Source organism: Populus euphratica, unplaced genomic scaffold, assembly GCF_000495115.2.
Source record: "Populus euphratica unplaced genomic scaffold, PopEup_1.0 scaffold26.1, whole genome shotgun sequence".
In the NCBI taxonomy this organism is placed as follows: domain Eukaryota; kingdom Viridiplantae; phylum Streptophyta; class Magnoliopsida; order Malpighiales; family Salicaceae; genus Populus; species Populus euphratica.
Genome location: NW_011499896.1, coordinates 442,623 through 464,069, shown reverse-complemented (window position 1 = coordinate 464,069; position 21,447 = coordinate 442,623). Strand labels below are relative to the sequence as shown.

Here is a 21,447-nt window from a genome sequence, read left to right as displayed (position 1 = left end):
TTATGTAGGAAAACACTATAACAATTCACATTATTTTAAAAGAAATTACAAAGCTAAATTTTTAACCAACTCAATATTAAAAAACTAAAATCGACAAAGATAATTTAAAAAAAACAAAAAATCAAAAAGAAAATCACAAAAAAGAAAGAAAAAAAACAAAAAAAAAAGAAAGCAATGTAGCAATTTATAGTAAAATGTGAGGAAAGTTACAAAAACATTATAATAAAAAAAACTATATAGAAAAATATTGTAGTAATTTACAGTGTTTTAAAGCTAAATTTTTAACCAACTCAATATAAAAAAATAAATCAACAAAGATAATTTTGCAAAAAAAACCAAAAAAACCCAAAATAAAAGGAAATCACTATAGCAATCCACAGTATTTTAAATGAAAAAATTATAAAGCTAAATTCTCAATCAGCTCAATATTTAAAAAATAAAATTAGCAAATATAATTTAAAAAAACATATGAGAAATTAATGTAGCAATTCATAGTGTTTTATAAGAAAAACTACAACTGTAATTCTCAAGCAGCTTAATATTAAAAAAATAAAATCGACAAATAATTTTGAAAAAAACTATAACAAAAAAGAAACTATGTGGAGAAATATTATAATAATTCATAATATTTTAAAAAAATTATAAAATTAAATTTTTAACCAACTCAATATTAAAAAATAAAATCAACAAAGATAATTTTAAAAAACTAAAAAAAAAAAGCATTGTGGCAATCCACAGTAAAATATGAGGAAAGCTAAAAAAAATATATGTGGGAAATTACTGTAGTAATTCACAGTGTTTTAAAAAAAATTATAAAACTAAATTTTTAATCAATTTAATATTAAAAAAAATTAAATTAAAAAAAAAAACAAAAAATCTATAAACAAAGAAATACTCTAACTAGTATAATATAAAAAAAGTGCAATATAAGAAAAGCTATAATAATTTCTCAACGTGTTTTAAATATATTATAATAATTATTATTATAATATAATAAATAATTAGTAGTTTTTGTTACGTAACCATGATTTTAACGTCAGATTAACTTACTAAAAGCATTATTTCTCTCGAGCATTCGATTTTCTTCATGAAAATACAACTTGCTCCATGGAGGAAAGTGTACGTTGATAAACTCAATTCTTTTTTTCTTTTTTTTTTTATTTATGTGGGGTGTCCGGGTCAGTTTACGCGCACCACAACTAATCCCCACGGCCCACTGAATATTCTGCAAGCCCAGTGAGCAGGTAAAACATCGCAGGGGTGACAGACGTGCATGGTGAGGTTCGAACCCAGGTGCGGAAAAGGGAGACAAGCCCCTCCCACCACTAGACCAGAACCTAAACTCAATTCTTTATCCACCTCAATAGATGCTCAAAATAGATAGAACCATAGCTCTATGATTTTGAAATAAGTCAAGTGATGAGGTATCAAATATTTAAATAATTTAAAAATAAAATTTATATATTGAATAATCAGTTAATTTTTTAACTCTTATAATTTAATTTTTTTTATTAAAATAACATGTAATTTATATTTGGTGTCTAATAAGTTAATATAATTGGTAACTACAAAAGATTTCTTTTTTTAGATTTGAAATTTTTAAATGCTTAAATAAATATTTTTTAAAAAAAAAAATATATAATGATATTTAAAAAAAAAAAAATTTAAAATTAAATAAATATATACTAAAAATATTAAAAATGAAGAGACTATGAACTTAGAACTTGAAAGATTTATTGAATATTTATAGTTAATAAATCTTGGTTTTTTATGGAGATGAGAATTCATCTTTATGATATTTTGATTTATATTATATTCAAAATAATATACATTAAAGTCTTGTGTTGTATGAAGATGAGGATTTGAAGAGCCATTTCATTCCTATGATATTTTAAGTTATATTTTATTTAAAATAATATATATTAAATTAGTATAAAATATTAAAAAATTCATATATAAATCTTAAAAGATTACCAAGTAAGTGTGGGCCTCAAGTAAGTTTCTCGAACCTATTAAAAGCAGAAAATAGATTGTTAGAGATTTGAAACTCGTTAAATTTGAGTTCATTATATGAAAAAGTTTTATCAAAAAAGTCTCAATTCCATATCAAATGTTCACCCATCCAAAATTTAAGAAAACTACAATTCATGCTCATGCTAATATGCTAATGTGATGAGATGAGATTGAAATTATATTTTACTTTTTTATTATAATTTTAAAAATATTTAATTAATCAATATAGTTTACATGAGTTTTTAAAAAAAGTTCTCTCATAAAATCTTTACTACGAAACAATTTATAATTTTTCTAAAATTTATTTTTTCAAACGGCAAGAACAATGACAAACATGAATTAGATTCAAAAAAAAAAAGTTGTCAAAAAAATAGTGATTGGTGGATTAACATGTATAGGAAGAACAAGGAATTTATGTTTGTACGGCATTCTGGAAAAGATGAAAAAACTTTTGCAAGTCCTCGTCATTAGCACAGAGAACTACATTTTTCACGTATGCAAATTGCTATTGGAAACGGAGATAGGCAGGTCTCTATCAAGTAATCATCAAATAGGCAAAAGGAGTTTCTAATGGCAAATCTTTTGATCAGCTGATCATGTCGTCCCTGATATTCTATCCAGCAGGAAACGATGTGCAATACATCCACTCTAAATAGACAGTATAAATACACCACCATATGTGTTCAAGCTCCTCATAGGAAAGCCTTCTATTCTCAACAATCTTCAGAAATACACTCACTTCGCACGCCTTCTAAAAATCTCTCGACAGCAACATCAAACTCTTGAGCCCCCTGTGACAATGGATGCGGTGAATGTATTGATTCAAGAAAAGCCAGTGGTGATTTTCAGCAAGAGTTCTTGCTGCATGAGCCACTCTGTCGAGACGCTTATACGAGGATTTGGAGCGAATCCAACAGTTTATGACCTTGACAGAATTCCAAATGGACAACAAATTGAAAGGGCATTAATGCAGCTTGGGTTTCGACAGAGTGTACCTGCTGTGTTCATAGGCCAACAGCTGGTTGGTAATGAAAGGAATGTGATGAGCCTACATATTCAGAACCAGCTAGTCCCATTGCTTATACAAGCAGGTGCTATTTGGATTTAGAATAACTTGTTTCTCCCTGGCACAGGACATGGATCATGTCATCCTGCTCAACATTTAGATAAGCTACTAGTTCTTTTTTGTTGTACTTTTCTTTTTTTCCTAGAAGCAGAAAATAATAGGAGGCATGGTTCAGAACCTGTTTTAGTTTTTAATTTATCCTGACAGGATCACTCTTGTTTGCTAATAAGAACTTCCACACATCTATGCTGTCTTTCATAAAGATGTTGAGCTTTTGTTTCTTTCTAAGGGTTCAAAATCAAGCATTTTGGAGCACACACCGATGTTTGATGTGTGAGATACAGAGCATGAGCACTTTGTGTTGAGGATAACAAGGGCTGGGAAGACTTGTGAACATTTGTCAACCTTCTTTATAATAAATGAGAAATTTCATTACAGCTGAAAACCTTGCGCAAAGTATCTACAAAACAAGAAATCAAAACTGTTCCTTGCAAAAACACTGAATGTGACAAAAGTTAGAGTACATTGCATTTAGCATTGCCTCCTAAAGATGCTTATAGCTCCACAAAATCTGTACTGGGCAGATTGCAAAATTTTCCTTTTCTTGGACAATCTGAACCATGGAGCTTGTTGTTCCTTCCTTTATGAAGTAGATGTACGAGCGCCAAATGAGAACAAAGAACAGTTGGTCGAGACTCATGATCATGATCTTGATCTTGTTGAAGATCAAACCCAATTTTCATCTTAATGTTGCCTTGGCTTATCTTTCTTATAAGTTGTCTCCAACAAAGCACCCATTCTTTGGTCAAGTACTTCTTCAGTAATCCTATAGCTCGATGGAACTTGCAATGCCTGCAGCTTTTAATTTTAATACCTTTCTCGTTGTCAAGCCTAATCTTGATGTTCTTAATCTGTTCTGGTTCCATTGAGCTTTAGGATTGCTGAATTTTAAAGGAGTTGATAAAAATTAATTTTGTTTTAAAATTAATGAGAAATCTTGTGGGGATTTGTCTCCTTGTTGTCTGCATGAAACACTGATGTTTTCTTAGACATACTAGTTGTTTTTGTTTTTTTTTGTTTTTTTTCCGTGGTTGTTTTCAGGGCTAAGGATTAAGCATTCTGCTAATTAGTTGCTTTCTGATGAATAAAATTTGCTATCTCCTTAAAAATAAAAAAATAAAAGTGGGAAAAATCGAACATGGGATCACATTAGGATTAACGGTAGAAAAATGACACGTGATCTACCAAATTATTAGCATCGATTCAGAGAACGTGCTAGAGTTGACACATCACACAAGATTTTGAAGAAAAATATAAAATTGAGTAGTTTGGAAATAATATTCACATTCTGAGTCACGTTGTGATGGGTTATTTCCTGTTCTGTGCTTGAAAGGTTGGATTAGACAATATTGGGAGTAATTTCTTTGTTTTGTGCCTTGAAGTACAGATAACTTACTGCTATGGAAACCAAATTAGCAAAAGATTGTCGAAGTCACGTTGTGATCGTCTAATGGATTGCATCTGGAAAAGCTATAAAAGTGGGAATACAGCAGTCAGCCATATCTATCAGGATAAAATTGCGTATCACCCCAAACAGAACCATCATGCATGAACAACTTGATGAATCAATGTCAGAGCGTGTAATCCAGATAATGATGCCATAAGTCACTATCACAATCTATTCCATATTCAAGTTATGAAAATACTGAGCAGTAAGATGATAACATAATGACTTGCAAATAACTTTCTGATAAGGAACTCATTTGATTCTATTGCTTCGAATATATTCTCGAATAAGAATTAACTTCTAGATTCTACTTCGAGATCACTGATGTTCTACCTCATGAAAAATGTACACATGAACCTAGCCATGAACATGCTCAATATACATAAACAAAAAGGAATAAAAGCGGAGCAATGAACTTCAGTAATTATAAAAGACAAAAAAATCTGCCGGCATGTTAGTTGTGACTTGCACATAAGACATGGCAAGGACTTGGTAAAGAGAGACTAGCGAAAAGCATTCGTTCTACCTAAAGAAAAATATACACAAGAACCTAGCCAATGAACATGTCCAATATACATAGACAAGAGGAACAAAAAGGAAGCAGTAAACTTCAGTGTTTCTAAACGCACTTCAAACAAAAAAGCTGTCGACAGACATATCAGTAGGAACTTGCACAGAAGACATGGCAAGGACTTAGAAAAGAGAGGCTAGCAAAAAGCATTTGGGCAACATCTGCATAGCTAACTGGGCTGTTACAGACAGCATTGTAACATAAAAGATTGGTAGCCTCTAAAGAAAGTTTTCTTTAGGACAAGGTCCAAACAAATGTTTGGACTTTTGGGGCTGATTACTATGAACTACCCCACAAGACAGGGCAAGGACTTAGAAGAAAGCAATCGGTATGCAGGTCATTGCACCACTAAAACAAAGAAGGTTGACAGCAAGGTAACATTCCAAAGTTCATGGACTCTAAAGAAAATCTCTTTTTAGGATATAGTCCAAAGAAATGATGACATTTTCTTTGGACCACCATTGCAAAAAAACATATAGCAAGCATTTGGGGAAAAGAAACTAATAGCCAAAAAACCAATTGAGCATGCAGATCACTGTATCACTAGAACAAATGAAGCTGACACGGAGATAACGTCCCAGGGTTCGCAGCCATATCAGCGGCCAGGCTTGCAAATCATACAAGTTTCAAAAGGATATCCCGCTGTTTCAGTCATCAAAAGCACCTTGGGGATCCTCAATAGAAACCGAACAAAGGCAAGAGAAACAGCCCCTAAAGGAATCGTCCCTAAAAATAAGTAACAAAAGAAACAGAAACGGAAAATAAAATACTTCAAAAAAGTGCTGCTTCTGAGAAAAATTGACCAAAAAAAAAAGACAACGGTGTAATAACATCACGATGAAGTATTTGACTAGGGCTTAGAAATCTAGAACATATTAATGATTTGATAGTCAAGGAAAAATGATGCAGCGATTATTTCTGAATAAAATCTCTTAACACGCTGCTTCTCTTCTCTAGATTTGCATTCCTCCGCCAATTGTCTACTGCAGTGCGGACAATGGCATTTGCCTGACGCATCTCCACAGCAGAGAAATTGTGCTCCACTATTCCCAAAGGTCCAGGCTGCAGTACCTTAACCACCGTTTCCATCTCTTGTTCAAGCTGCCTGTATCATCAGATACGATTGAAAATAGTAACTACAATTTTCAGTCGGATTGATAAGAATTTAAAACAAGCAATCCGTATGATTTTACTCTAAATTGAAAACCTAATTATTACTGTTGTTAAATAAATAAATAAATAACTGTTTTGGACCTTACGAGTCTTGAAAAGGGGAAAGCGTTTCGCATTCCAGATAGAGACAGGCGCATATTTCCTTCTCGAAGACAATCAGTGCCTCTCTTTTTGCGATTGAATTCAATTGAATTGCGTTTGGTGCTCAAAGAAGGAAGCTGGAAAAGAGAGACGGTTGGTTTGTTTTGCTTTTTGTTTATAAAGTGATGCCGTTTTGTTTCCTGAAGATCATGAAAGGAAAGATATTACGAAAAAAAAAAACTACTGCTCCACCGGGGAACGAAGTCAAAATCACTAATTCCGTAGACCAACGCCTTATTCGAAGCAAAAGGTTTTATTTTATTTTATTTAAAAAATTAATAAGATGTAAATATATATGGTGTCAGCTTTAAAAATTTTGATTTGAAAGGTAATTAATAATTTTATTATACTTGAAAATTGAAAAATATATTTATATTTCTGGTTATTATTTTAATGATTAATAAACTATATAAAAAAATAAAAATACCCCCAACACAAAAACTTTTGAATTTTTAAAAATAACAAAGTAATAATTATATTATAGCGAAGGACCGCATTTAATTTAAAAATAACAAATTAGTTTTTTGTTATCAACTTTCCATGCTGCTTTTCTGGATCGGGTCAGTACACGACCACCAGTATAACTACTTTCTTTCGTTCTGTCTGTTAATCTACGCGGCCTCCCTTTTTTTTTTTTTGATTATTTCTTTTCTATGAATGTATTATCAAGAGAGGCATAACTGAAAAAGGAAATGATTGCATTCGAGGATCACATTGTGGTCATTGTTGTGACCCAATGATTGCGCATGCAGTGTCTTATTTTATATATTTTGCAGTTTATGGCTACTTTGGAGCATGGTTTTACGATGGCATTTTGATATAAAGTGTAAAAAAAAAAAAATCAATCATTACAAAAATAATTACTACAACAACCATTTCTAAAATATAAAATTAATTTTTAAAAATATTTAATATATGAAAAATTAAAGGGTGATTTGTAAATAGAAAGAAAGAAAAACTATTAAATTATTAATAATAATTGAAGGAAAAAAGATGAAAAATGGGGTGTATTTGGAGACAAAAAGAAAGAAAATGAAAAGAAATTTTAAGAAATTAAGGAATTAAATTATATCCTCCAAGGATGAGGGTATAATTTAACCCCCTTTTTTATATATTTTTATCATCATTACACAACACTCAAACTAAATAACGTGTATACTTTGTTTTAATTATATATTTAAAAGTATCTGATTGATAAATACATATTATATATTTGTATGAATGCCACCAAAAACTATCTCTAAGAAGTTTGAAAAAAAAACTATAATTTATAAATGAAAATTTAATTTATTTTTTTAAATCCGCAAACATACCATGTGCCGAGCACAGACTAAAGAAGAGTCCCTCCAATTAGGCGTGAAGTGATTTGACTTTGTCATGTCCGTGCAGAAGACAAAGATTATATATATATAAGCAGATGATGTCGGGAGTTGCTTGAAAATTGAAATGCGTGTCCTAAAAACCCCATGCATTACATATTTTTTCCAGACATAGCCTTTTACTAGAATAAGTTTGATTGAGCTCCTGCTGCCTTCAACGGCCCATCAAACGAAAACTCAAGGCAGCAATATTCTCGAACAAACTCGGCAACTCAGTATCAACACTCCAAAATCACAATATATTTACTATACACTTTTTTTAACTTGAAATTGTTCCCACACATTTACAGTCATGAAACCGAGTGACGCCTTCTCTTCTGGAATAAGAACCTTGTTTCTGAATTAGCCTTGCCCCCTATGGGCTTAAGACCATTGATTCGAAATAGGGTGTTAAGCTTGCTTAATTTTTTGGTGAATGATTTGAACAACTTGTTTGCAGGGTGAGTCCTTACCAGCTCCTGTTTCATGGACACATGGTCCTTCTCGAGATCAGTCAGCCTCATTCTCATCCTTGCTACTTCAAGCTTCAGCTCTCGGTTCTCTCTTCTAACAGATGCATAATTATCTCTTGGAGAGATGGCTCCACTTCCTGCACCACTGCCTGAACGTTGAGGGAATTGACCATTTAATGCACCAAAGAATAACTGGTTGTGTCCCCCGTTCATTGCATTTCGGAGTCTGATCTGTTCAAAGTATAGCACTTGGACTGCCATCTGTACAGGTAACCTCTCATTTTGTGCAGCATGGCTGCAGGCTTCTTGTGATAATTTCTGGCAATCGATGGTCTTGCAGAGTCTGTAGCGTTCAGAATCTTTAATGTTTGGATGAACCTGTAAGTAGATCATGAACAAAACACAAAATGGTGTTCAAATATTATAAATGAAAAATCTGGAGGCATGCAGATGAAGTGGACTGTTGAAATAACACTGCTTCTGTGAACACGAAGAGAGAAAAGTAGGAAAAGCTACTAACCTTGAGGAAGATATCCACAGCTCTGTACAATCCATCACCAACAATACGAGCATGGTCTGGAAGTAGTTCCGCTAATGCTATAAACTTTGATGTCTGCAAGTTCGAGTCTAGAGCAACTTCTGCAAGAAAATTATCCAGTAGCTTTGATACCTTTAGAATTGAGCTCTGTTTAGGAGAACCAGGGCTGTCAAAATCATAAACCATCTCACTTTCATCCCGTAAGTTGTTGTCTTCATCATCATCCTCATCGTCCAAGTTTAGAAAGATAGAGAAGATCCTCAAGATCGAATCAGTATCGTACATGGTGCAGTGGTTGTTTCCGTGTGAATTTGCTGGTATTAGGATGTCCTCAAGAATTGCCTGATCTAGTTGAAGACCAATCCTCCTCTCCAAATCAGATCTGCAAGAGGTAGTTGCTGATGACGCTATAGCAGTTTTTAATAAACTTGAAAGAAAAGCCATTGGAACTGGACACTTTCTTGATTGGGTTGGTAGTAAGCTAACTATTGCTTCAACAATGACTCTTTGTTTCTTCTGCAACTCCAAATCCAAGAGACTTCCCTTAACCAATTGAGGGTCCCTGCCAACAAGGCCTTGAAGAGAATTATGGGCGTAGTTTATCAAGATTTTGCTAATCATATCCTGTTTTAGACCCTTTGATTTTACTGCGGATAACACTCTTTGGAAGAAATCAAGATTCAGCACTGCTAGTGATTTTCCCCACCAGTCTGATGGTGTTTCTGGTTCCATATGCGGCTTAATTTTCGCAGGGAAGTTGTGATCTAGCTTTAACAAGCCAGAGGTCAGCTGCTCTTTGCATGCATTGCTTGCAATTGCATTGATAAGTCTACTGACCAGGTTGATCTCTTCCGAAATGGGCAATAGAGTTTCACAACGGTGAATAACCGAAATTGAACTTGATATGTTTGGAAGCACCATCTCCTTCAGATATGCTTCAGCTCGGGCTTCCAAGTTCTTCTCTCCGAAATCTTCTGTCATTTCCAGAAAATGGGCAGCACAACATAACATAGCAACATTTGACTGCGTAATCTCAACATTTACTCCATAGCAGAACTTTGCAGCAAGCTCGAAGGCCTCTGGTCCACCAGGTACAGCAGGGATATTTATGCGCGAGATCTTTAATTCTTTCGCTTCCAGCAACAGTTTACGGATTCTTCCACTTCGAGAAACCAGAGGAAACTGCATAGAGTTTGAATAATAAAATCAATGCTTCTAGTGAAGTACAAAGTTTCCTCTTCGTTTTTTCTTTTCTTCTCACCATAGGACAATCCATTTATTTAACATTAACGTACGACAACATTAAACAAGTAGAGATTATTTTCGGTATTAAATACCACGAATGATGGCAAGGTGTCAGTGGTAAGAAGATCAGGAAGCTGTTTTAGATCCTAAATTCCTATTGTAAAATGCATGCCCATATGAACATACTAGATTTTCCTTACCTTGTGAAGTGCAAAGTTTGCAGCTCCTACTTCGACTGTAAGATCACTAGAAACATCCGAAATTGGCCTGCAAGACGGTAGAATGATTGAAGCGGGACTGCATAGAAAACAAACAAAAAAATCCAAAAAAAAGGAAATAAATGATTCCTACACGTTTGTCGGTGCCAATAATTTAGAGACCATGTAAGAGCTTCTACCATAGGGCTGAACTCCCATTTTTGAAACCATAAATCCCAAACAGATTCACTGGACAGTAAGTGCTCAAGTTCTATCCATACACAAAAATAGCTCAAGGACGCTATATGTAAGTGTTCCTGGACTAGATTAATCATGGAGTAACAACCTCATATCCCTGGACTGAATTATCCATCTTCATTGTCTGAATCGACAAAGATGGCCCAGATGGAAAACCAAGAGCTCAATTATTAAACGATGAGTGGGACTGCCCAAGCAGATTTGCAGCAGGCATTACGGTTATATTTTTGTTTTAACTGTAAAAAAACTGAACTGCAGAGTGCAGAACTGGTTGTTCTTGTGCAATGGAAACAATTTCGAAATTTTGCCAGCCTACATAGATATGACAGGATGCATCAGGTCGCTTTTGAGTTATGAGATAGCTGTGTTTGTCTCAAGAAATTATGTCACACTCATTAAACCACTGTACGGCCTATGGGTACATGTTTTAGATCTTATCCATGGTTAAAATAAACGGGCGAATCATTGAGTGGTAACAGGTAAAAAACTAATTGCAATCCATAAAATTGAAGATGCAGGATGGGAATGTATCCGCAGCCTCATGCCTTTGTCGTTCAATTCAGGCAGAACAGATGGAAAAGTCAAGGTCATATGTTTGATCTGTCAAAACTGCTGTTTTCTTCTCTTAATGGCCGAGCATAATCAGCTATTGAAGCTCATAAAATTACTGGACCTACAAAAGGCATGCTGTTGGGGATTGTAAAGGAAGTCTAAGTTATTTTTCTTCTTTATATATATATATATATATATAATCAATCTACCAGATTCTGTTTTTGACTGATTAAAATCCAAAACTCCGAGTTTACAAGAATTGCAGGACTGACAGAAGACCAACTACTGAATCGTGCAAGGTTCTACATTTCAAGTTATAGAATATTTTTTTCATCAATAAGAAAACAACAAGGTTGGAAAACTAAATACTCCACACAGTTGAGAAAATTTAAAAGAATCTTTCAAAAACAAAAAATAAGATTTCCAGACCTCTTTTTTGGGGAATACACTTCACAGTTTCCAGCATCCTGCCTTAATTTTTTTTTTTATTTCCATATTAATCAAGAAAAATCTGAACTTGATGAAGAAAAATCACGTCTTCCCCTGAGATTAAAATCACATTCTTACAATTCTGGACCCAATCCACAGATCGAACTTCCAGTGATCTCTTCAACAAAAAAAACCCTCTCAAGCATTATACTCTAGCTAGGTTGTGCAGCTGAAAACTCGGAGCAAGCATCAGAAGATTTTATGCTAGAACTATGAAATGTACATAGAAACAAGCGTCACTAAACAGCTAATTGGAGTAGATAGCTAGTGACATGAAGACAAGCATGGGACAAAGCTGGTTAGAAAGTAGTTTAGGGAAGAAAAGATTACCATTCAGTAGCATGCCTTATACTTGAGCTCGGACGAAATGCTCTCTTCCCTGATATACTTGGCTTCAGTTCACCTACTGTAACCACACCCATCTCCTTGTTAGAAAAAGAAACCTGGCAATTCCCGTCTGAGAGTTCTGCACCACCAACCCCACTAACTAACAAGTAAGTGTCTCTCTTTCAAGAATCTAACTGTTTTTAACAACCCATCTCTTGTCAGTACAAACCAAAACAGGAGTTATTATTCTTCTTCTGACAGGTTGTTCAAGGGACAGCTCTCTTTCTTTATTTCTATTTAAAAAGAGAGTTGGAATTATGAGGTTGAAGTTAGGCTAAAATTCAAAACCATTTATACACACACACACACACACCTGGATATGGTATAAAAACTCATTTTAATTAAAAAATTAACCTTATAAACAATTCTATAGCATAACCCATGCTGGCTCAATCTAAAGTCAAGAGTGAGGGTTTTTTTTTTTGGTAGGAGACTCTTGATATATACTTTAATCAGTGCTTACAAGGTGAAAGTCAAGAGCTTTGGAGGTGTGCAACAGCACTTTTCGGTGAAAGGCAGTGAGATGTAGCCTTTTTTGCTACGTGGTTTTTGCTTTGGGAAATTTGCAGGAATCCTGAAGGGCTGCGGTGCTTTTAGGGGATGTAATCATGGCTAGTGAAAGCTACGCCCATAAAGATTAGCTTAATTTAATTCTATATTAAGTGTAAAGCTCGCAAAAGTGAAAATGAAGAGAGGATGAGTTGGATAACACGTTATAATGAGAACTACAGCACCCCAACCTGAACTGCTTTTTCATGGGGGATTAATGTAATCCTATTTTAGTCTAAGATGCAAACCTGTAAGCTTTTGAGAGAAAGTAGTCTGCTTTTTGAGCGCCCACACGCCATAGTTACAGTTTGGACATTACAGTACGGTTTCGAAGTTAGTGGTTACTAAGAACATTGCATTAACTAACAATTACAAAGAAGAGCTAAGCTATCTACAGGCAAATTAAAAAAGGATGAGTTGTCAAATCGGATGATGATCCCATATCCCACGTTTACTAGGAGTCGAGGACCGACACGCGTACAGAACTCTCTTTCCATCTGTAAGTTTTGGATTACTTGCGTTGTTTTTTATGACGTGTTAATGATATTTTTTAAATCTTTAAATAATATTTTTATTTTTAAATTTTATTTTGATATTAACACATTAAAATAATTTAAAAATTATTTAAAAAATTATTTTTAAGCTAAAACATCAAAGATTTGAGATTTTTGGAACATGCTATGTTACTATTTTCTTTGTATGATTATAATAAATTAACGAAAATGGTGAGCATTAAAAACAAATAATTAAAAAATAAAGACATGAACTTATACTCTATTTATTATTGAAAAGTGATTTTTTAGAAATTTTTTAGAAATTTTTTTTGTGTTTATTTATTATGAAAAACATTTTTTAATAAAAAATTTAACTTAATTTCTATAAAAGTAATTTATTTTTATTTTGAACAGAAAATATTTTTAAAAAATATGAAAAATTCATAAATTTCTTGTTATTTGTTAATTATATCAAATTTTTTCATCAATCTTTTTTTTATTATATATTTTATTTTAAATTCTTTTTTTAGTCCTCATTATTTTTATTTTTATTTGTGTTTTTCTCATCATTTTTTTAATTAAATTTTTTATTGTTATTTATATTTATTTAAAATAATTTATGAAATTTTATTAACATATGCTCTCACAAACAAATACTGGTTACCACCCTCCGAGTCATGTTTGATTTAGAACTTTGCCTCAAACAAAGCTTGGTGTGTGTATCTATATATGTGGGTCAGTAGACATCTAGTGTTGGCATGTTTGAATTATGATGACTGTTGGCTTAATCATAACTTGAGATTGCACGATCAGTGGTAATAATGATTCCATCAATTCCAGCCTTTCTACGGCTGGTGATGTTACCAACAACACCTAATTAATTGGTAGCTATATATAAAAAGTTCATGAATCCTATGCTATTTGCCTTTAAGCTCTTCTTTCTTTAAGATACTGGGGTCTCTGCTAATTCCCCCATCCTCACAGATTTTGCAGGCGTAGACAGAGGGCTTGGCTGCCTCCTTTTTTTTATTCTCTTGCCTTCTGTCTTGATTTTGCCCCTCCGTTGAAACAGTCAGCATCTTATTTAATGTCTAGAATCGAATGCCGTCCATGGCTTTTGCCAAATGACCAAGCCCTGTAGATCAGGAGTGTGTTATCAGGCCTTGGATCTGGGATTGATTTGTCTGAATTGGACCAAGAAAGGCCGAGCAGAAGGCTGGCATATTTTCTGGCTGTGTAATGCTGTGACATGATGTTCATTCTGTTCACTTTCAGTGCAAGTTCCACTGCATGACACTACTTGGCGCCAATCAGAAGACTTAAATAATGAGACTGCTGCCTGAAGAATCAATAATGGGACTTGCTGTCTCGAGTCAAGAAAGGTGACAAAATATTTGAGTAGCTATTTCAGCTCTCTCTATTCACTACACATGCAAACAGGAAGCAAGGAGACGATGGCCTTATGGGTTCAAGATCTTCACTTATACGGCAGTGTTAAACACTAAAGTATTTGTGCGTTTCAACTTTGTGTCTCTATTGTATGTTAAAACCAACACTATAGCCCCCACCATACTTTATGGTGCCCTCTTTGCTCATGTAACGTTACCATTCCGTTACATGTAAATATTAATTTTTTAAATCAAATCATTTTTTTTTGTTACTCAAGATTTTTTGAACTCGTCAGATTAATTAGATGATATTAAAATAATTTTTATATAATCTAAATGGAAGCTCAATTTTGTTAGATTTTCCTTGTGCTGGACATTATTTTTTCACATGTAAAACAAACACTTAGTATTTTTTGCAGCAGCAGCATAGCAATTATCTAATTCATCAACCAAAAAATATTTTTTTATTTTGGTAATTTTCAAATAGTAATTTATTAAAAATTCAGTATTGATAAACTTATTTTATTTTATGTCTTGCAATCTTTACTCATAGTCACTTAACAACGTAAGATATATTACTTTTCAACGCCAAATAGGCAACTAAAAAAGAAGAAAAAAAACACCTTTATTATTTATTTTTATCTCTATGTGAGCCATGGTATGTAGAGGGAGCAAAAGGTTGGGTGAAAGCCAAAAGGGGAATTGCACATGAAGGGAAAGGGACCTTTGAATCATTAGACAGATGAGCAAACTCTGTGGTTACAATTATGGTTTGCAGAAAACATGGGAGCCCACCATTTTTAATCCTATGAAGGGCATGATGCTACATTGCATGCCGTTGGGCTTGTTGATATGATCTTTGCTTGTCCAAGCCTACCAATTATTGCCCAATAAACAGCATAAATAGACCTGAAATTGCCCCTTAACCACAAAACCCTAAGCTTTATTATTATTAGACGCAGAAAAGAGGAATCAGGATTTATCCCACGACATCTTTGATGTCTCATACTTGAACTCTGTGTTCTACAAGAGTTAAGAGACAACAAGGTGGAATGAATTCCTAGGATCAGGACTACACGTGGGCCTCTTCCTATTGCAAACAACATTCATTTGCCAGGCCTCCTTTTAATGGGCTATATGATGTCGCATCAACCTTGTCAGCGTAGCAGAATGAATGTTGCTTGCATTTGCAAAATATTAACAATACTCTCTTCCTTTTTTTGGAACAATGGCAGATCCTGTAGTCATTAAAGTGCTTGTGATTTTTTAGGTTTTAGGAGTTTTGTATTAATTTCATTTAACTTTAAGGTTGTCCCAACGTATAATACATTAAAATGGGTTTTGCAAAGGCACATGCCTAGGCATTCGATACATAGTAGAATAGCAAATCATTCCTCAGGTTATCTGTTAAAAAGCTATCCACTCTGAAAAAAGAAGAACATTGAGGGCTATGGATTACTCATGGCAGTAACATACAAGAAGGCCGTGACGCCCTGGAAATTTCAATGCAAATTGCACATTTCAAATAATTAAATGAGTGAAGAATGAGGGATTTATATATATAAAATCACAAGAACATCATCAAGATTACCTTCCAATAATTTTATTCAAAAGTATATTAATATATAACTTATACTTACACATTAGTACAATTACAATACATTACATGCATAAACTTGTTTGCAATACAATCGTTAGATAATACTAGTACCTATCCAATAGAACGAGCCAAGTAGCTTGATAACCCTTTTTATTTGAACCGGGGCCTTCAAAAGAGGGTGCTTGCAACACACAAGATCACAAAAATTGTAGTGAATATTTATATCATCATGATTATTATATTTTGCAACTATATAAATAAAATTAATATTATTAATCTTTCTATAAGCACACCAATCTATGCTCTTTTAAATTTAATACTTCGTTGATCACCGATGAACTCTTTCTTTTTATTAAATACATGAAATTATTATCATCACACATGCAACTACTCCTTAATTTCCATTTATTCTACTTTTCACTCACTTCTTTTTTATTTATCGAATTCATGCCATTATTTCAATTCCTAATTACAATTTTAGGCCTTCTTGGCCTATCTAAGTGTTTATTTTATTTCAACTAACTAATTTTAACGATTGATCTCATCATCCATTATATTATTATTGGCTCATCAATCACTTTCAATTTTAATACCAATTACTTTTATTATAGCCCATGAATGTAAATTTTCAAACTCAATATATTTCTAGTCTATTTCTCTATTTCTGATTTATATATACATTTTTTTTATCCTTATGTACTTAACACACTCATTTGATTCCTCCAAATATATTTTTTTATCTTAAATGTTTCCTAAAAAAATTTTATGTTCTCTTATTGAATTTTTTTATATGATAAAGAAAAAATAAATTGATAAAACTTTCTTTATATTATACAAAAATTAAATGATAATAATTTTTTTATTTGACATTGGATTAAATTGCTTTTCTCTTAGCGTTGAGTCCTGCTATCAGATATTTCTAATTTTATTTTTTTATTTTTTAGATTTTTTTTATTGAATTTTTTTATATAATAAAAAAAATTGATGAGATTTTTTTTATATTGTACAAAAACTGAATGGTGATATTTTTTTTTTAATTTGAGGTTGGGTTGGGTTAATTGCTTTTCTCTTAGCATTTTATTGCCACACATTTTTAATTTTATTTTTTTGCCTTTTTAATTTTTTTTATGTTCTCTTATTTAATTTTTTTTTCATATATGATAAAGAAAAAATAAATTGATAAGATTTTTTTATATTATACAAAAATTAATAATAATAATTTTTTTATTTAAGATTGAGTTAAGTTAAATTTCTTTTCTTTTAGTGTTAATCTTACTATTAAGAGGACCTAATAGAGTTGTATCGTGCTGCCTACTGGCATTGGGTTTGATTACTCATCTAAATCCAGCAATTTTTAAATTTTTTTGTTATAGTTACAAAATATTTAATATATTCTCTATATTTTTTATATTTAAAAAAATTATTTATATAGAGCATAACACAGATGAATATACTAGTATTCGTTTATTTTTCATGAAAACAGAAAAACCACCGTATGATTTTGAAGCTCATAACAAAAGGCAATTTTTTTACAAAGTACAGCAAAAATAGAGATCACATAGACGGTACGTATTGTTTTCAGATTTAGATGGGGCTGCAATGTGTCGTAGAGGACATGCTTTTTGGTTGATCCACTTAGTAACACACAAGATCACAAAAATTAACGTGTATTTATATCATGGTTATTACATTTTACAACTAAATAAACAAAACCAATATCATTAATCTTTCTATAAGCACACCATTTATGCTCTGTTTAATTTAATACTTCATCGACAACCGATAAACTCTTTCTCTTCATTAAACAAATAAAATTATTGTCATCACACATGTAACTACTCCTTAATTTCCATTTATTCTATAGTTCATCTCAACACAAGTTTTCACTCACTTCTTCTATGTTTATCAAATTCATTGTAACATATTTTTCATATTATGTTCCCTTCCATGTCATATTTTATCTATTCTCCAATTCATCCTATGAGCAGAAGTAATTAATTCATGCCATTATTTCAACTCCTAATTACAATTTTAGGCCTTCTTTACTTACCTAGGCATTTATTTTATTTCAACTAACTATTTTGACGGTTTATCTCATCACCCATTATATCGTTATTGGCTCATCAATATCACTTTCAATTTCAATGCCAATTACTTTTATTATAGCTCATCCATATAAATTTTCAAACTTAATATGCTTCTAGTCTATTTCTAGCTTATATATATATATATATTTTTTTTTTTCATTCTTGTATACTTAATACTCATTTGGTTCTTTAAATATATTTTTTCATTTTAAATGTTTCTTTGATTTTTTTCTTGTTCTTTTAATGAATTTTTTTTATATAGTAAAGAGAAAATAAATTAATACATTTTAATTTATATTGTACAAAAGTTAGGCAATGATAATTTTTTTCATTTGAGTTTTGGTTGAATTGCTTTTTTCTTAGCGTTCGGTCCTACTACCAGATATTTCTAATCTTATTTTTTTGTTTTTTTAGATTTTTTTCTCTTATTTAATTTTTTATTGAATAAAAATAAAATAAATTGATAAAAAAAATTTATATTATACAAAAACTGGATAGTGATATTATTTTTTTTATTTGAAGTTGGGTTGGTTTGAAATGCTTTTCTTTTAGCCTTGGATCTTACTGTCACATATTTTCAATTTTATTTTTTTATCTTTCTAATTTTTTATGATTTCTTATTTATTTTTTAATATATAATTAAAAAAATTGTTGAGATTTTTTTATATTATATAAAAGTTAAATGATGATAATTTTTTTATTTAAGATTAAGTTGAGTTAAATTTTTTTTTCTCTTAAGTGTTAGTTTTGCTGCCGAGAAAACCTAATAGTATTGTGTCTTACCAATCAACAAGACACACTAGCATTGAGTAGACAACTCATCCTAATCTAATAATTTTTAAATTTTTCTGTTGTCCAATCCAAAATATTTAATATATTCTTTATATTTTTTTTACATTTAAAAAGAATTATTTACCCACCGAATAATACGGACCAATATAATAGTATTCTTTTATTTTTCGTGAAAACAGAAAAACCACCATATAATGTTGAAGCTCATCACATAAAGCAATTTTTTTACAAAGTACAGCAAAAATAGAGATCACAGAGATGGTACGTATTGTTTTTAGATTTAGTTGGGGCTGCCATGTGTCCGGACATGCTTTTTGGTTGATCCACTTAAACCAGGGGCAAATTAAGAACACAAACACTAAACACACGTAACATAGACCTAGACACCATTATAAGCTCCTTTCACCATACTTGCTCAAAAGCTAAACAGCATAGCCTGTTCATCCAACTGACCAGTCCCTGAAAACTTAACAAGAAAAAGACACCAAAAAAAAAAAAGAAGCCATTATTGAGTTGGCCTAAAAGACATTACCATGTCCTAAAACCCCAATTATCATCGATGATAAAGTTTTGAATTTTTTATCGAAGAAACAAACTTCATAGCAAGAACACTTCAATGAGGACTTAGAGATTAGAATACATACCCTAGACAAGCTGCTGCCAAGATTTCTGAAGAAAACAAGAACCCAAAATTATGCAGTAGAATGCATCCAATTTCTCCAATTATCATGCATGCCTATCCAATGCTTTCCTGACTTATTAAGCCTAAAATCCCTAATTTACACATTCTGAGGTTTTTAGTTTCAACAATTCGTGAAACAAATGGATACTACAAGAGGAAGGAAAACATACCGAGCAAGAAAGTAAAAGCTCGTAGGAAGAACCTTTTAAAAGCTTCCAGCCCCAGATCTCACCTTTGTCTTGCACACAAAAACAATACAAAGTTGTTTGCTTTCTGTCTCTATCATTCTTCAATTCTTTTACAAGAAGTAGCTCTCTAGCTTGTCTCGGTGATTGTGTTTGTGTGTTTTGTTTGCTTTCTCTGTCTCCATTGTTCTTTCATTTCAATAAATCCTGCATCAAACCCAGAACAAATCAAAACCCAGATCAAGAACACAAAAGCAAACATAAGCTGATACTAGAAGGGTTGAGCTGTAAAGGAAAGATTGTAACTGTACTTGCAGAGAGAATAAAAAAAGAGCGAGGCATCAATTGAAATATAGAAAAGATCAAGTTGCAAAAGATGAAGTCCTATAAAAATTGATCTAGTAAAACTTAAAAACTCTATCAATCAAAATTAACTTTTAAGAAACTGAGGTAAAATAAATATTAAAAAAATTATAAATCTCAATATAAAAAAACTTTAGCCTTAAAAGATTAAATTTGAAAAAAATTCTATCAAATATTAAAAGATCATATCAAATAAAAAAAATTATCAATTCAAAAGATTTATCAACATAAATTCAACAAAAAAACCAACAGCTAAAAAAATCGAAATAACCTAGATTATTTTTTAAATTAATAAAAAAATTATATATATAAAAAATAAATAAAAATAATAAAATTTAATTTAAAAAAAATAAATAAAAATAATAAAAATTAATTTTTAATTTAATAAATACTAAAGTCTAAAATTAAAAAAACACCAACTTAAAAAGAATAAAAGAAAAAAAACAGTAAACCTAAAAGTAAAAATATATTAATCTCTGAATTTCGCTTCCATGAAATCTTATACTCGTACTCGATAAAAAAAACTCAATTTTTAATAAATTTAATATTAAATTATAAAATAAAAAATAAATTTAAAAAATTATCAAAGTTAAAAAAATAACAATCTAAATAATAAAAATTAAATTTAATTAAAAAAACTTAAAAGGAGATGAAATTAAAAAAGAATTTAAAATTTATAAATAATTTAAAATAAAATAAATAGTAATAAAAAATATATTAAATATTAATAAATTAAAAATTAAAAAATGTTCAAAATTTTAAAAAGATATATATGAAAATCAAAAAATAAGAAAAAAAAAAAGAGAGAGAGAAAAATAGGGATTGCAAACACCAAGACCGCCATTTGCCAGATGCCTTGCCTCATCATGGGAGGATATCGAGATGATTCAAAGGCTATTATTGCACAAGATGGTGTTTTGTCACTCAATGATCCCAATCACACCACCCATGTGTGCACGAAAGCGTCAACAACCTTTATATATATAGACACGCACACTTCTTAAATTATAAAATTGCCTATAAACAAACTTTATAATAAAAAAAATTGTGCAGAGATTTAAAAAATACCCCAAATAAAGAAAATTAATGTTTTAAAAATATTTGAGTCATTTAAATATTTTAAAAAATACAAAAATGTTCTAGATTAAGATCGTCAATTTGTTGAGTTTAACGATAATTAAGTAATTATAACGAGCCTAGAGGTTTCTAATAAAATATAAAATAATTAATGGACCATATAAAAACATTCAATTATCCATAATAAACTATTTAAAAAAAAAGGATAAAATAGTAATCTTGTTATTTGAATCCACGATAAATCAAGGTATTTCCATGGTAC

At 31.4% G+C, this 21,447-nt stretch overlaps 3 protein-coding genes and 1 long non-coding RNA gene across 8 annotated transcripts; 1 reads left to right on the top strand and 3 right to left on the bottom strand.

Annotated features, from left to right (window-relative positions):
- Positions 1-2,301: 2,301 nt before the first annotated feature.
- On the top strand, positions 2,302-3,479 carry LOC105132033 (monothiol glutaredoxin-S6-like). Its single transcript, XM_011035292.1, has one exon. The coding sequence runs from the start codon at positions 2,813-2,815 to the stop codon at positions 3,119-3,121; it is 309 nt and encodes a 102-aa protein (XP_011033594.1). The 5' UTR covers positions 2,302-2,812; the 3' UTR covers positions 3,122-3,479.
- Positions 3,480-5,661: 2,182 nt separating this feature from the next.
- On the bottom strand, positions 5,662-6,654 carry LOC105132032 (zinc metalloproteinase aureolysin). The gene is made up of 2 exons (XM_011035291.1): positions 6,412-6,654; positions 5,662-6,262 (listed from the first exon to the last, which is right to left on the bottom strand). Exons 1-2 carry the CDS (start codon positions 6,465-6,467, stop codon positions 6,070-6,072), a joined length of 249 nt encoding a protein of 82 aa, XP_011033593.1. The 5' UTR covers positions 6,468-6,654; the 3' UTR covers positions 5,662-6,069.
- A 1,251-nt stretch (positions 6,655-7,905) lies between these two features.
- Positions 7,906-12,829, bottom strand: LOC105132031 (Phototropic-responsive NPH3 family protein). Of its 3 annotated transcripts, none has more exons than XM_011035288.1 (4): positions 11,912-12,829; positions 10,286-10,382; positions 8,823-10,022; positions 7,906-8,680 (listed from the first exon to the last, which is right to left on the bottom strand). In XM_011035288.1, the coding sequence occupies exons 1-4, from the start codon at positions 12,001-12,003 to the stop codon at positions 8,141-8,143; spliced, it is 1,929 nt and encodes a 642-aa protein (XP_011033590.1). In that variant the 5' UTR covers positions 12,004-12,829; the 3' UTR covers positions 7,906-8,140. The 3 variants fall into 3 exon arrangements, with proteins under 3 accessions (XP_011033590.1, XP_011033592.1, XP_011033589.1); XM_011035290.1 differs by having other exon boundaries at positions 10,286-10,352; positions 11,912-12,828; XM_011035287.1 differs by lacking the exon at positions 11,912-12,829 and adding an exon at positions 10,439-10,463 and having other exon boundaries at positions 10,286-10,352.
- A 6,251-nt stretch (positions 12,830-19,080) lies between these two features.
- Positions 19,081-20,132, bottom strand: LOC105132028 (uncharacterized). 3 transcript variants are annotated; one of them, XR_843530.1, is made up of 4 exons: positions 20,057-20,132; positions 19,731-19,952; positions 19,523-19,547; positions 19,081-19,344 (listed from the first exon to the last, which is right to left on the bottom strand). It is a non-coding gene; the product is annotated as an uncharacterized LOC105132028 (long non-coding RNA). The 3 variants fall into 3 exon arrangements; XR_843531.1 differs by lacking the exon at positions 20,057-20,132 and having other exon boundaries at positions 19,271-19,344; positions 19,523-19,652; positions 19,731-20,045; XR_843529.1 differs by lacking the exon at positions 20,057-20,132 and having other exon boundaries at positions 19,271-19,344; positions 19,731-20,045.
- Between the last annotated feature and the right edge of the window lie 1,315 nt (positions 20,133-21,447).

Coding starts and splice junctions, on each gene's coding strand:
- LOC105132033 (XM_011035292.1), top strand. CDS start 2,813: ATGGATGCGGTGAATGTATTGATTCAAGAAAAGCCAGTGGTGATTTTC.
- LOC105132032 (XM_011035291.1), bottom strand. CDS start 6,467: ATGCGCCTGTCTCTATCTGGAATGCGAAACGCTTTCCCCTTTTCAAGA. Junction 6,263..6,411: donor CCCTTTTCAAGACTCGTAAG/GTCCAAAACAGT, acceptor CTGATGATACAG/GCAGCTTGAACAAGAGATGG.
- LOC105132031 (XM_011035288.1), bottom strand. CDS start 12,003: ATGGGTGTGGTTACAGTAGGTGAACTGAAGCCAAGTATATCAGGGAAG. Junction 10,383..11,911: donor ATAAGGCATGCTACTGAATG/GTAATCTTTTCT, acceptor TTTTCTATGCAG/TCCCGCTTCAATCATTCTAC. Junction 8,681..8,822: donor CTGTGGATATCTTCCTCAAG/GTTAGTAGCTTT, acceptor ATCTACTTACAG/GTTCATCCAAACATTAAAGA.